Source organism: Pseudophryne corroboree, chromosome 3 (genome assembly GCF_028390025.1).
Source record: "Pseudophryne corroboree isolate aPseCor3 chromosome 3, aPseCor3.hap2, whole genome shotgun sequence".
In the NCBI taxonomy this organism is placed as follows: domain Eukaryota; kingdom Metazoa; phylum Chordata; class Amphibia; order Anura; family Myobatrachidae; genus Pseudophryne; species Pseudophryne corroboree.
The window spans coordinates 390,141,857-390,155,477 of NC_086446.1; the positions used below are offsets into that span (position 1 = coordinate 390,141,857).

The 13,621-nt window shown below is 46.3% G+C and overlaps 1 protein-coding gene across 1 annotated transcript in view; it reads right to left on the reverse strand.

Annotated features, from left to right (window-relative positions):
• The window catches only part of BECN1 (beclin 1), a 38,120-nt gene extending 27,048 nt beyond the window's left edge, over positions 1-11,072 (reverse strand). The window contains exons 1-3 of the mRNA XM_063960056.1: positions 10,922-11,072; positions 9,677-9,798; positions 7,876-7,940 (exon numbers count right to left, since the gene is read on the reverse strand). Of these exons, the coding sequence (XP_063816126.1) occupies positions 7,876-7,940; positions 9,677-9,794 (183 nt within the window). The 5' untranslated portion in view covers positions 9,795-9,798; positions 10,922-11,072. The remainder of the gene's footprint in view (positions 1-7,875; positions 7,941-9,676; positions 9,799-10,921) is intronic.
• Positions 11,073-13,621: the final 2,549 nt, after the last annotated feature.

Here is a 13,621-nt window from a genome sequence, read left to right on the forward strand (position 1 = left end):
GGTTGTTCACCGCTCTCCTCCACTACCACCAACGATTATGCTTTAGCCCGCTGGGGGCCCCAGGCACACCCACGCTACTGCAGTCCTGTCTTAGGGGCTGGTGGCGCACCCTGACTGTATATAGCACTGGATACCTGTAGCCCTCACCCTGAGAGGTGCTATCCTAACCCCACTCCTGCTTCCGGTTGTGCAAATTATTGAGAACCATCCCCCCCCCCTTCCCTTTGCTGCTGCTGGAAATATGTATCTGTGATTGTCAGGGAGCTACGTGTTACATGGATTGGGCTGCAGCTACCACGGTGACCCTTTGTTAACGCCCTCTGCCTCATAAGTGGTCTCTCACACCTCACTGCTTCAATACGTTGTGGGGCTGCTGGGCTTTGCTCTGCTCTCTGGGATTAAGAGTCGCTGCTGGTCGGGTCTTCATTTTTTCCAGTGTTGCTCCTCTGCGATGCCCATGTGAGACACGCCTGTTTCACTGCAAGGCACTGGGTTCTACTTCATCTCCTTCCCAGTTCTTACTATATATCTATTCATTGTTGCTCTGATCTATCTCGAATATGTCTAATAGAAATCGTAAAGCCCCCGCTGGAGACTCAGCCTCTTTTTTTGGACCTAAACGGGGCAAAAATGTGAATCAACACCCGGTTTCGCCGGGGACTGGACAGGACGCGGGTCCTCCCCGTCCAGATCCGACTCGGCTCTCGCGGGTGATGCCGATCCCTACGACTCTCTAGTACAAAGGATTGCATCCACATTCAGAGTTGAGCTGCGAGCGGCCGTCCAATAACTAAAAACTGAGATTTCCTCTCGCACTGACGCCTTAGAACGTAAAACTGATGATATCTGCAACTATCAGGATGTGATCACACAGGAAGTCTTGGAACTCCGGGCGGAGGTCGACCGCATACGCAAGCAAGTTGAGGACCTTGAGAATCGCTCGCGAAGAAACAATTTGCGGATACACAATGTGCCGGAGTCGATAGATACATCTGCGTTACCTGAATATCTTCTGGGCTTGTTTCGTCAATTGCTTCCAGACCTTTCTGAAGATCAATTCCTGTTGGACAGAGCGCATAGGGCTCTCCGCGCAAAACCACCCTCGGATCAACCCCCGAGAGACATTGTCCTACGAATGCACTTCTTCCACATTAATACAAAAGTGCTCAATGCTTGCCGGGGCACCCCTGCTATCCCTTATAAAGGATCACACCTCCTCATCTTTCAGGACCTGGCCCCCTCCACTCAAGAAAAGAAGGGAGATGTTGCCCGTCACCAAAGCCTTGCGCAATCGCCAGATTCTATATAGATGGGGGTTTCCATTTGCCCTACATTTTTCCTTTAATGGTCGGAATCACTCTGTGAAGAATCCTGATGATGGCTTGTCGGCTCAGAGACGATTGAGGCTTTTTGCGACTTCTCCGCCCGCGTCATCTCCAAATTCTTGCGAGGGCCCCAAGTCAAGATCGCCTCCACGCGCTGAATGGTCGACTGATTGCTACGCTACTTATCTTCAAGACTTTCAGGTTTATTGCAAAGACTTGTAGAATTTCTTTTTCAGGCTTGATATTATAGAGATGGTTTTTGTTTTCCTGTTTCTATTGTATCTGTACTTTTTGCCCCTTCTCTCTGCGCAGTGGCATGGAGTTCTCTTTTCCCTATTTTACAGCTTGCTTGCTCAGCTCATTGATGTGCTGATCTTTTGATACTATCGTGCTGATGCCTCGGAGTCGCTCCATGCCGCTGTGCAGCGAAACTAAGTCTATTATTGTCACTATTACTTGCCTGTCTCTATTACTTGCTACATGTCTTTGTCCTTATTTGTTTGTTTAATATGATGTGATTGTTTATCCTGATACGATAAGATACCGTTTGTCCCTCTGTACTGGTTTTCCGGATATCGGAATGATCCCTCTCTAATTAGTAAGTTCTTTGGTGCCTTATCTCCATATAATTGGAGTTTCCCCCTTTGCCTTGCAGGCCCCCCCCCCCCTCCACTCCACTCCCCTCCCCTCCCCTCCATGCCTATGTTAGTGGCCCACGTTTTATTGTTGTTATGGTTAACGAACAGCTGGCATGCCTCTGTTCTCCCTGCGGTCTCATCCCCACAACATCTGGATTCCCCCCTATATGGGTGGGGTCCTGTAACGATGTTTGTCGTGTCCTTAGGACTGCGACCTTTTCTAGTTACACGGTTGGCCTCTCGGCCTCCATTTCCTTCGTTATTTACCCCTAATTTTCCCCGTCCTACTCATGTCCCCCCTACTCAGCTCTGCATTGTAATCTCGATTTTCGAATCCCCCTTGAGCCGGGTTCTTTACTGGAATCCCCCATGACTCTTAACATTTTAACGTTGAATGTCAACGGATTAAATTCCCCCCATAAGCGAACCATGGCTATCCAATTTTTTAAAAAGCAAAAAGCTGACGTAATTATTTTACAAGAAACACATTTTAAAACTGTCCATCCTTCCTTGGCTTCAAGAGCTTACCCTCAAGCCTTCTACTCTACAACTCCGAAAAAAGTAAGGGTACTGCCATTTTGCTGCATGCTTCACTACATTACGCTGTTGAGAACTCCTTTTCTGACCCCAAGGGCCGCTTTAATATTGTTGTCTTACAGCGGGGAAACTCTTTTTTGACTGTGGCTTCGATTTACTCCCCTAATATGGAGCAGGGTACCTTTCACTGCGATTTTCAATCTTAACTTGCCAAACGAATGAAGGGCCGGGTGATAATTGGTGGGGACTTCAATGCGGTACCTGACCTAAAATGGGACCGTACTCAATCTCGTATCCCTAGTCCGTCGACAGTTAAAGAATCCAGACGGTTGGCGGATTACATAACATCCTCTGGGTATTACGATGCCTGGAGGGTAATGTACCCGTGTGAACGTACATACACTCACTATTCTATACCCCATGATCTTCACTCTAGACTTGATCTCTTTTTAGTGGACTCTTCCGCAGTACAGGGCTTGATTAAGGCTTGGGTCTCCCCAGTAGTATGGTCAGATCATTTAGCGGTTTATATGACAATTTCTTCTACTTCTACTCCCCCTATAGTTTTCCGTTGGAGATTGAATTCCACTCTCCTTCTGAAAAAAGACTATGTTACTCAGACTGCTAGGGTCCTGGAGGAATTTTTTTCCTTGAATTCCACAGATGATATTTCACTGGCTGTAGTTTGGGGGGCACATAAGGCCACCATTCGAGGTCACTTCATTTCTTTAACCAAAGCCCAAAAGTTACTGGATCGCCGGGCAGTTGCGGATCTTGAGCATCAAATTGAAGAGCTGACGATTCTGCATCAGCAGACGCCCAGACGCTCCTTATATAGTAGACTTCTAGCTCTAAAATGCTGTCACGATCCGGGTATCTGGACGCCATTTCTTACCTATCAGATGCCTCCTAAGGCTGGCTCAGCGCTCCAGGACCGGATCCCATCTGTTATCCTGATGTGCACATTCCCGCATCCTCTCCTGTCACTCTGAGACGCGGTCACCGCGGCGCCATGTTACATCTGGAATGGCGTCTCCCGCGGCCTCCGCCGCTGTCCCTGAGTTCCTGCATACAGAGTGTCAGAGTGGCGATTACGTCAGCCGCGGCCTCCGCTGTGCCCGCGTGGTTTAGATGTGCAATCATCAGTCTGGCGTCTCCTGTCTCCTGTGGCCGGCGCCGCCATTGCGGTTTCAATTCTCACATGGATTACAAACCAAACTTCCCTCCAAGTGTCTGCATGGGCGCAGCCATCTTGGATTTTGTCATCTGATCATTTCCACCAATCTGCTGTCTGTATTGTTAATCTGCATAATTGCCTAGCCAACCCCTTCCTTGCTGCAGGTATTAATATGCTGTGCCTGAGCAAGGAAGGCGTCAGTGCTTTGGTTGTCAAACCTAGTTCCAGTTTGTCTCTCCTCTGTGAATGTCTTTCAGGTTCCAGCTCCTGTCTCCAGACTTCTGCTATAGAGACCCGCACCAGCATTCCATCTGCGGTGTAGCCTGACTCTCCGATCCATTCTGGACTCACCTGTTTCCAGCTACAACATCACCTGCTTCCAGCTCAGCTTCCAGCAGTGTACAGCTTCTCTTAAAGGGCCGGTGTCCTTTCTGCAGTTTACCACTCTCCACCGGTATTATTATTTCTCCGCTCTCAAATTCTACATTTCATCTACATTGCATCGCTCTCAAGCTTTATTTATTATTTAACTGGTTCCAGCCAGTATCCACTCCGTGCCAACACCTGTCTGGTTCTAACCAGTACCCACAGCAGCATTTTATCTACAGCAGTCCAGCTTTCCCTGGAACACCAGCTGGTACGACCCTGGGCTTTCCTCATTGCTACAGTTGAGCCTGGTAAGGACTTTCCAACTTGCAGATAATAAGAACTGTCTCATACCACCAGAGCTCTGTGGCCCCTGCCACCCTGTAGTACCCAGGAACTGTATTATTATTTCTCTGCTGATTTTTATGTTACTTTTTACTGCTACTGTGATGCATGGAGTTTGTCATAAATAAATATCATTGACTTTTACTCAAGTTGTCGTGGTCACGCCTTCGGGCGGTTTCTCTTCATGTTACTTACATGTCCAGGGGTCTGATACAACCTCCCAGGTTCCGGTACATCTCAGCCCCTACAACTGAGGCTGCCTTCCGTCAGCTCAGGCCCTCAGTTGTGACAAAGGCCAATTATACCAAATTTTATCTGCTAAAGCCGCGAAGACCATGCAATGGTTGCAGCATAGGTTCTACTCTAAAGGTGACAAAGCTGACTCCTTCTTAGCTTCCCGCTTGCGAGCTCGTAAACAGAGAAACAGGATCCTGTCGTTAAGAGACCAACATCACAAGCTGACTTATGACCCGCAGAAAATAGCACACTGTTTCAAGGACTATTATCACTCACTGTATAACCGGTCTGCTTCGAATGATACCATTGGTCTGCAGGAGCGTATTGATAATTTCCTTGCTTCCTGCCCCCTACCGGTTCTTTCCGAACAGCAGATGACTTCGCTGAATACAGAAATCACTGCTGAAGAAATTGAGCTTACGATCAAATCATTGAGGGGTTCCTCAGCTCCTGGCCCAGACGGTCTACCGGCTTTATATTGTAAAAAATTTAGTGGAATTCTGGTCCCGGCCCTGACAGTATTGTTCAATGCGATTTTAACTGGCACGCCTTTTGACGGCTCCACTACTAGAGCCGAGATAGTTGTAATACCTAAAAAAGGACGCGACCTCACGGAGTGTGCTAGCTATCGCCCGATATCGTTGTTGAATTCTGATCTGAAACGGTTTGCAAAAGTATTGGCGAACCGTCTTGCTGGGATGATCTCCTCCCTGGTTCATCCGGACCAGGTCGGCTTTATCCCTGGCAGACAGGCCTTTGATAGCATTAGACGGGCGACAGATACTATACACTTTGTTGATTCATCTAAACTCCCCTCCTTGGTTATGGGGTTGGACGCTGAAAAAGCGTTCGATCGCATCTCTTGGCTTTATATGGACTGCACCCTCCGACGCTTTGGTCTTTCAGGTCGTTTTCTCACTGGAGTGAAATCTCTTTATGCTTCCCCGTCAGCTTGTGTTTTAGTGAATGGTCTACTGTCCCCTCCATTCTTGATTACAAATGGCACGAGACAGGGCTGTCCTTTGTCACCCTTAATTTTTGCCCTGATGATAGAACCCCTGGCCTCTAGTATTCGCAGCTGCCCGGATATCTCGGGGATTAAAATAGGCTCTTCCCAGTTTAAAATCTCTCTATATGCTGATGATATTTTACTTACCTTATCAAACCCTCTTATCTCTCTACCGAATCTTTTCAAAATTATACAAGAGTTCGGTGTCATTTCTAATTTTAAAATCAACGCTGCTAAGACAGAGGTTTTGGACTTCCACCTTTCTGCACCGTTAAAAGTCTCCTTAGCCAGTAACTTCAAATTTGACTGGAAAAAATTTCGCTTGAAATACTTAGGCATATATCTGACCAGACAATACTCTCAGCTGTATGTGGCGAACTATCCTGGGATAATTCATAGTGTAACTAGTGACCTCCTCAAGTGGTCTGGTCAATTCATTTCTTGGTCGGGTCGCGCTAACGCCCTGAAAATGAAAGTTCTGCCTCGCATATTATACCTCTTTCAAGCGCTCCTAGTACGGATCCCCTCGCATGTGTTTTTAGACTTGCAGCAGAAATTTTCACGCTTTTTATGGTCGGGTAAAAGACCTCGTGTTCGGCTCAAAACTCTGTATAACGGGACCAGGGCGGGTGGACTTGGAGTGCCTAATATCAAATTGTATTATTATGCAGGCCATCTTTCCCAGGCTGTCGTCTGGCATTCGCACATATCTTCCCGTAGATGGGTTCAATTGGAATCCGAACTGGTTCATGTGCGTTCCATCTCCACCCTTCTTTGGCTCCCTCGTTCCCACAGGCCCCCTGAATATACTAATTTCCCATCCATAACATTCACCATCTCGCTTTGGGACAGACTTACTAAGACCTTTTCTTTATTGTCCTCCCCTCCTGCTCTTTCTCCCCTTTGGGATAATCCACTGTTCGCTGGAGGCAGGGATGCACATGCCTTTCAGCATTGGTTAGCTCATGATCTTCTGTTTATTAATGATATAGCATTGTTACGGTCCTTTCCATCCTTTTCAGATTTACAGAGTCGATATGGACTCCCACCACAATGTCTTTTTCAGTACCTACAATTACGTAGCTTTCACTTAGCTTTTCTTCAGTAGCATAGCTCTTTGACCAGGTCCCCTTTGGAATCATTATGCTTCCTTCGCTCTTCCTCTAAGGGCCTTTTATCAACTATATATCGCCTCCTGATTAATCATAATTTACCAACATTGGCCCCACATGAGACGGCTTGGGAGGATGACCTACAAGACCAACTGGGTGCTGACACCTGGGAACAGATTAGGCAGAACTTAGTTTCCTCTGCAACCTCCATTAGACATAGGGAGAACACATTTAAATTGTATGTCCGATGGTACTTAGTTCCGACGCGATTAAGCAGAATATTTCCCTCCGCTTCGGACGTGTGTTGGAGGGGTTGCGGGCTGAGAGGTACCCTGCTCCACATATTTTGGGAATGTCCCAGGTTGATTTCAATTTGGAGGGCCATCCGGAGATTGGTTTTACGAATCACTGGAGTCGATATGCCCTTTTCCCCCTCTTTCTTTCTACTTCCTCGGTCCATCCCTGGGACGTCCAAACCTTTACAAAAGCTCATCTGGCATATTACTACCGCACTGAAATGTAAAATTGCTTACCATTGGAAATCGCACACAATTCCCTCCATCGCAGCTGTAGTTGCGGCCGTCTGGGATACTTACCATATGGAATTCCTCTCCAGTGTGGTTGACGGCAATGCAATGCATTAGCCTTTACAGATATTTGGTCTCCACGGCTGGCTTACTATAAATGCCCCCCTCCTTTGACATATGGTTTCTGATGCAACTATTTTGGTACACTTTACATTGATATTTAGGATTCCTACTAATTTATATCTTTGATAAAGTACTTATGCATTGCTGTACTCCCCCCCCCCCCCCCCCCCCCTTTTTTCCTTCTGTCTTCCCTTCCCCCCTTCCAGCTGTTGACTGTCTATTGTACATTGACGAAAAATTTAAATAAACAGTATTTACAAAAAAAAAATTAAAAAAATGGGAGGAATAATAATAGTTTTTGTACAATCCCAAATCCTGGTATTACAAAAATGGGATGGGATTGGCTTCCTTAGTTTCAACTGTATGCCAGGTAAAAAGTTCTGACTCTCAGATATCATGGTCTGAAACAATGTCTTCTTGCTGTAAAACCAAAATAAAAAAACAAAACAAACACAAAAACATAATTTGGAATCGTTTACCTCAGTACTTAAATCCTCTTCATGGGTGCCCCCTGGTTTTGCAGCAGCTGTTGTCACCAGTGGAGCTGTAGTAAAATAGATTTGGTTAATATCAAAATAGTGTTTTTCATAAAAATGTATGTTTATTTACTCTTAAAATGTAGGCTTGTTGCGATCCTCTGTTTCTAGTTGCAAGGTACGAGATTTCTGTCTGAGTATGTACACATAAAAATAAACTATTATTCAACAACAAACCATAAATTGAGCTATAAGTAAACAACAAAGCACACTTTAGGGCACTATACACTCTTTCAGCTTGGTGGGAGGGCCTACTGGCATAAATGTTTTAGGTCTGAAGTTCCTGCTGAACTAAGACACTTCTGACCATCTTGTGGGTACCAGTTTTCAAGGAAAAGCCCATCTCTCCGAATCCAGATGGCTACAAATGGTCCTATACTGAGCTCCAGATAGGTCTCTGACATTTTCTGTGCTGGGAAGCCCCATGTACAAATAGACTGGAGCTAGTAGGAGAGAATGGCACTACATCACTAGCCTTATCCTAGAACGTGCTGGAGTAGACTGAGGGTAAGTGCATAATGTAAGTGCTATATTTCTTTGAAAAACCGGGAAAGGGGGTCCTTTAAGAAGGTGGGAGGGAAGTAACTGCCAGCATGGGAGGGGCTTCACGTAAACCTAATTATTGATACATTGATTACCACATTTTTCAAAGAATATCATGTACAATTAGGTTGCGAGATAACATTTATCAATCTCATAGCTCAAGGAGAGCGAGGGCCCAGGACCAAAATTTGTCAGATGGCTCGCAATTCTTATGAGCTGAACGGTCTAGAGGAAAAGCATGAATGTGATATTATAGAAGACATCACTAAGGGAAAGTCAGATTCTGATAGAACCAAAAATAGGACAGGGCAGGCAAAGATGTAGCTGACACAGCCATCAAGATTCTTAAGGCCCGTACACACTGGTCGATATATCGGCCGTTCTCTTGAACGGCCGATATATCGCGGGACCGTCGGCCAGTGTGTACGGCCGATACGTCTGTGAACTCCGTCGTCCACAGACGTATCGCGTCGGCCGCGCAGCACAGCCGACGGCCAATATATCTAACGATATATTGGCGCGTCGCTGTGTGTGTACGGGGCGGTCGTCCGACCGCCCGTACACATGCTGCGGCGGCCGGCGGTGATTGACAGGTGAACTGGGCGGGCGCACGCCCGCCCAGTTCATGACGTCAGTCCCCTGACGGATCGGGCAGTGTGTATGCACAGCACACTGCCCGATCCGTACATAGATATATCTGCAGATCAATTGATCTGCAGATATATCTATTAGTGTGTACCCTCCTTTATAGCCTGTACAAAGGGATAAACAAAGCTACATCTAGCGTAAATATTTTCCTGTGCTAGGCACAACTGAGCAGACATTTTTCAGGTTGCAGTCCATTAACCACTTACCTGGCATGGTAGCATCAGACGCGAAAACGTTAGGCTGGGCTTTCCTTGACGTGGTCGCATCTGATGCACCCCTCACCCGGCGGCAGCAGCAGAGCAGCAGCACCAATTGCTATTTTTATGGCATACAGAGTTTAAAACATTTTTCTTTTTTTAAATTTGTGTTATGTTCTTGACCTAAATCAATTGGAAAACAAACCACAACAATTTCTGAGCAGTTTTTGAAAAAAATATTAGCCAGTTAAGTGTTTAAAGCTCTTCCAGATCACAAACAGGACTGGGATGGTTGTTCACTTCACACTCTCAACTAAGTGATTTCATGTGCAGGTTCACGGTACTAACTAACCCACCTGTCAGCTCCTGCATGGTTACTTTATCCAGGATTTTGAAGGAGGTGTCTAACTTCAATGGCTGACTGCATCGCTGGCATACAAAGCTCACTTGCATTGTGGATGATTTAGTCTCCATATCCCTAAACAATGTAGTAAACACAGCGTTAGCACAAACGTGTATAAAGGCATAAAAAGGGATGAATTAATCTGTAATTACAGATACATTCAGATAAGTCAATAGTAGCAGGCAGTGTTGTGTCATGTATTTTGAATTGTTACTTGTGGATTAGTACCCTCCATATGCCCCAGATTTAAACTGGATGCACACTATAAGATTATCTGTCCAATCTTTCTGATTGGAACGAAAATCTGGCAGTGTATGACAGCAAACAATTAACCATTTGCTCCCAAATACTGGAAAACAGACAAAAATGGACATTCCGACAAATTGGTTAAATCCATTTTATTTAACCAACGACCATTTTTGCCCAGTTACCGGCTTTTGGGAGCAAATGGTTGTCATTTACCCCCATACATTACCAGGTTTTCGTTCCAACAAGAAAGATTGGACAGGTAATCTTATAGCGTCTATCCAGCTTTAACGTTTAGAAACGGGTATGTGTGCAGACAGGATTCAACAAATGAATGTTCAAAACATGCACTAAAAGCAAAAGTACCAGTTGTGTCTATTTTCTATTGTGCTTTCTTTCTCGTATAACCACGAACGTCCTTTCCACTCCTTGGGCAAAAACTAGCAAGTGAGGTCTATCAGATGTGTATTTCTATTAAATGTGACAAAAAAACCAGCACAGTTGAGAGAATGACAGTGAATCCTGGCACATCTATGTTTTTGGGTCATAGAAGAAAACCAACATAAAGATAGAGCTCTGGTTGGAATAGAGCCCAACGTGGTGAGGAAGGGATTCTAACCACTGTGCCACTATGCCACGTATGAATGCTGTGTACTCAATCCTAAAAGTGAGATATTTTAATATTATTCACATCCTATTTATTTAATTAAATTACACCCTACCATAGCTGGATTTAAAAAGTGAAAAAAAAAAAAAACACTGTGGTTCTCCAGCTCTTGTAAAACTAAATACCTGTGGCTGGCACGGCATACTGGTACATGTAGTTCCACAACAGCTGGCATCGGAGAGCCAAAGATTGCACAGCTCTGGCCTATTGGTCCAACATTACAGGGGATTAAAGACATTTTATGGCGACCCGGCCTCTAGAAAATACGTAAAAGCCTATGCTTACCTCTCCCCTCCGGTCGCCACTCTGTCAGAGCAGAAGACAGGGCGCTGGCACCAACATCCCCCAGCAATCTGCCCGTGCCCTGTAGGATGTTTTCCTAAATGCTATCTATAATCTATACACGGAAGAAGGGCAGAAGTGACGTCATCTCTACGTCTACTAAGGGCAGCTCAGTGCGGATCACATGGCCCAATCGCCTTCCAGTTCCTTCATTGACCATAGAATCAAGTGGGCTAAGGGACCTTTTCCGTAAGGGGGAGGAGCCACGACACAAGGGGGAGGTGCTACGCCAGCGGTACAGTTGCTCTAGTATCCACGCCACCAACTATTACCTTTAGTAATCAGGTGGCGAGCGGAGCGAGCCACCGTGCCCGAAGCGTGGCGAGCAAAGCGAGCCCGCGAGGGTACTTTTCGGGTACCCTGTTCGCCCGTAGCTCCTCCCCCTGGTGACGTAGCTCCTCCCCTAGAAACGTCAGTAGGTCCCTTCTCCCACTCCGAAATAGAATCAACCTTGATGCTAGACCTTTTCCCTCTGCAGTGGGTTGTTGCGGGTTATCTATCATTACAGCATCTGGATGAGCCCTCGCCTGCCATATCTGTTCCGAGAGATCTGGTTCTGTGGGGCGAATAAAGGGCACTGTATTCCAGCTTTTATTAGTAAATCACATAGGAATACAGTACAAGGAGTGAGTGCAGTTTTACCCGTTATGTTGTCAGTTACATAGGGGAATCTCTATTGAACGAATCTCTTGGACCATCCGTGATGTGGTGGGGTTGTAGGCAGGCTCGCTTTGAGAGGGACAAGGTGATGGAAAATTGCAAATTCTGTACTAGTGTCTGAAGCTGTCTCATCTCTTTCACAACGTTTATATTTCCTGACACTTCAAATTGTACTTTATATATATATATAATGTGCTGATGTTTGGCTGGCATCCATTCCCTGTAATGTTATTATTAAAGGGTGAAATAAGAATTTAATGTAAAGCATACTTACTTGGAGTATTCTATGACAACAATTATGAATCTGCATAATTACTGTTAACAATATTATTGACACCATACATGTGATTGCTTAAAATATATCTAGGTACGGTATGACATGTCATCATAGTCAAAGTGGATGTATTTCTCAGGCTCATTGGTAATGCCAAGTACACGATATCGGGGCTCTGGGGCATGCATATGTGGGATGGTGGCATTGTGAAGTAGTAGGCTGTGTACAGTAAGGGAGTGTGCATATTAGTTGTGGGTGATCAGAAGCAGATGTGAATAGCGGATAATGGTAATGGCCCTGAGCACCAGCAAATAATGGCCCAGATTTAGCAAGTCTTGGAGAGTGATAAATAGCACAGTGATAAAGTACCAGCCAATCGGGTCCTAACTGTAATTTTTCAAACACAGCCAATAACATGACAGTTAGGAGCTGACTGGCTAGTACTTTATCACCGTGCAATGTATCACTCTCCAAGGCTTGATAAATGGGGGTCTGCATGTGATTGGCTGTTTGTGAATGATCCACTCACATGATTGGTGAGTTCTGCTTTGCAAGGGCATATTTAATACTTTGTTTCTACAGTATGAAAGAAGTTTCAGCTCTTTTATTGATGGTTAATAGCATTTGTTACATTTCATATTAAATGGTTACAAAGAAGGAGCAAGAAAGGCAGAGCTCTATCTAATACAACTAACATTTTCCCAAATGAGAACTGTGTTGGCTGCTGATCTGGAGGAGAGAACAAGACAAGGCATTGCCCAGGTCAGGCATCATCATTGTGGGTATGTTTCTTATTGGACTTCAGGAAGAACAATACTTTCTGTTGCTGTACTTTATGCTGAAGTTTGAATAAAATACAAGGACTTTATGTCAGGGCCGTCTTAACAGCAGTGTAGGCCCCTGGGCACAGCAATGCACTGGGCCCCAGTGGCGGATCCAGGGGGGGGGGGGGGGGGGGGCACTCGGGCCCGTGCCCCCCCTGTCATTTGTGGCCTCCCCCCGTCCCCGCCCCCCCCCCGCGGCGTCGGCGCCGCACAGGGAGATGACGGGCGCCCGCTGAGATTGTGTTACCAGCGGGCGCCCGTCTCCCTGCACAGCGGTAGCCGGAGCTCAGTACTGAGCTCCGGCTTCCGGCGCTGTCACTGCGCCGTGCGCTATGGGAGAGACGTCAGTCATGACGTCTCTCTCATAGTACTGAGGAGAGGACGCCAGCCAGGAGGAGGACTGCAGCGGCGCGGGAACGGGGCTCGGTAAGTATTATGTTTTTTTCTTCCTTAATGCAGCGGGGGCATCTCCTGGGGGAAAACTACGGGGGGACATTACTACTGGGGGGCATCAACAAGGGGCATTACTACTGGGGGGGGGGTTACTACTGGGGGCATTATAACTGGGGGCATCACTACTGGGGGGGCAGCTACTGGGGGCATTATTACTGGGGGGCACTTACAGGGGGCATTACTACTGGGGGGTCATCTATTGGGGGCACCTAATGGGGGACATTTTTACTGGGGGCATTATACTGAGGGGCATCTACTTGGGGCATTACTACTGGGGGGGTCATCTATTGGGGGCAGCTACTGGGGGCATTATTACTGGGGGGGGTATCTACTGGGGGCATTACTACTGGGGGGTCATCTATTGGGGGCAAAGTCCTAGGGGGCATTACTACTGGGGGCAAACTACTGGAGGACATTATTACTGGGGGACAT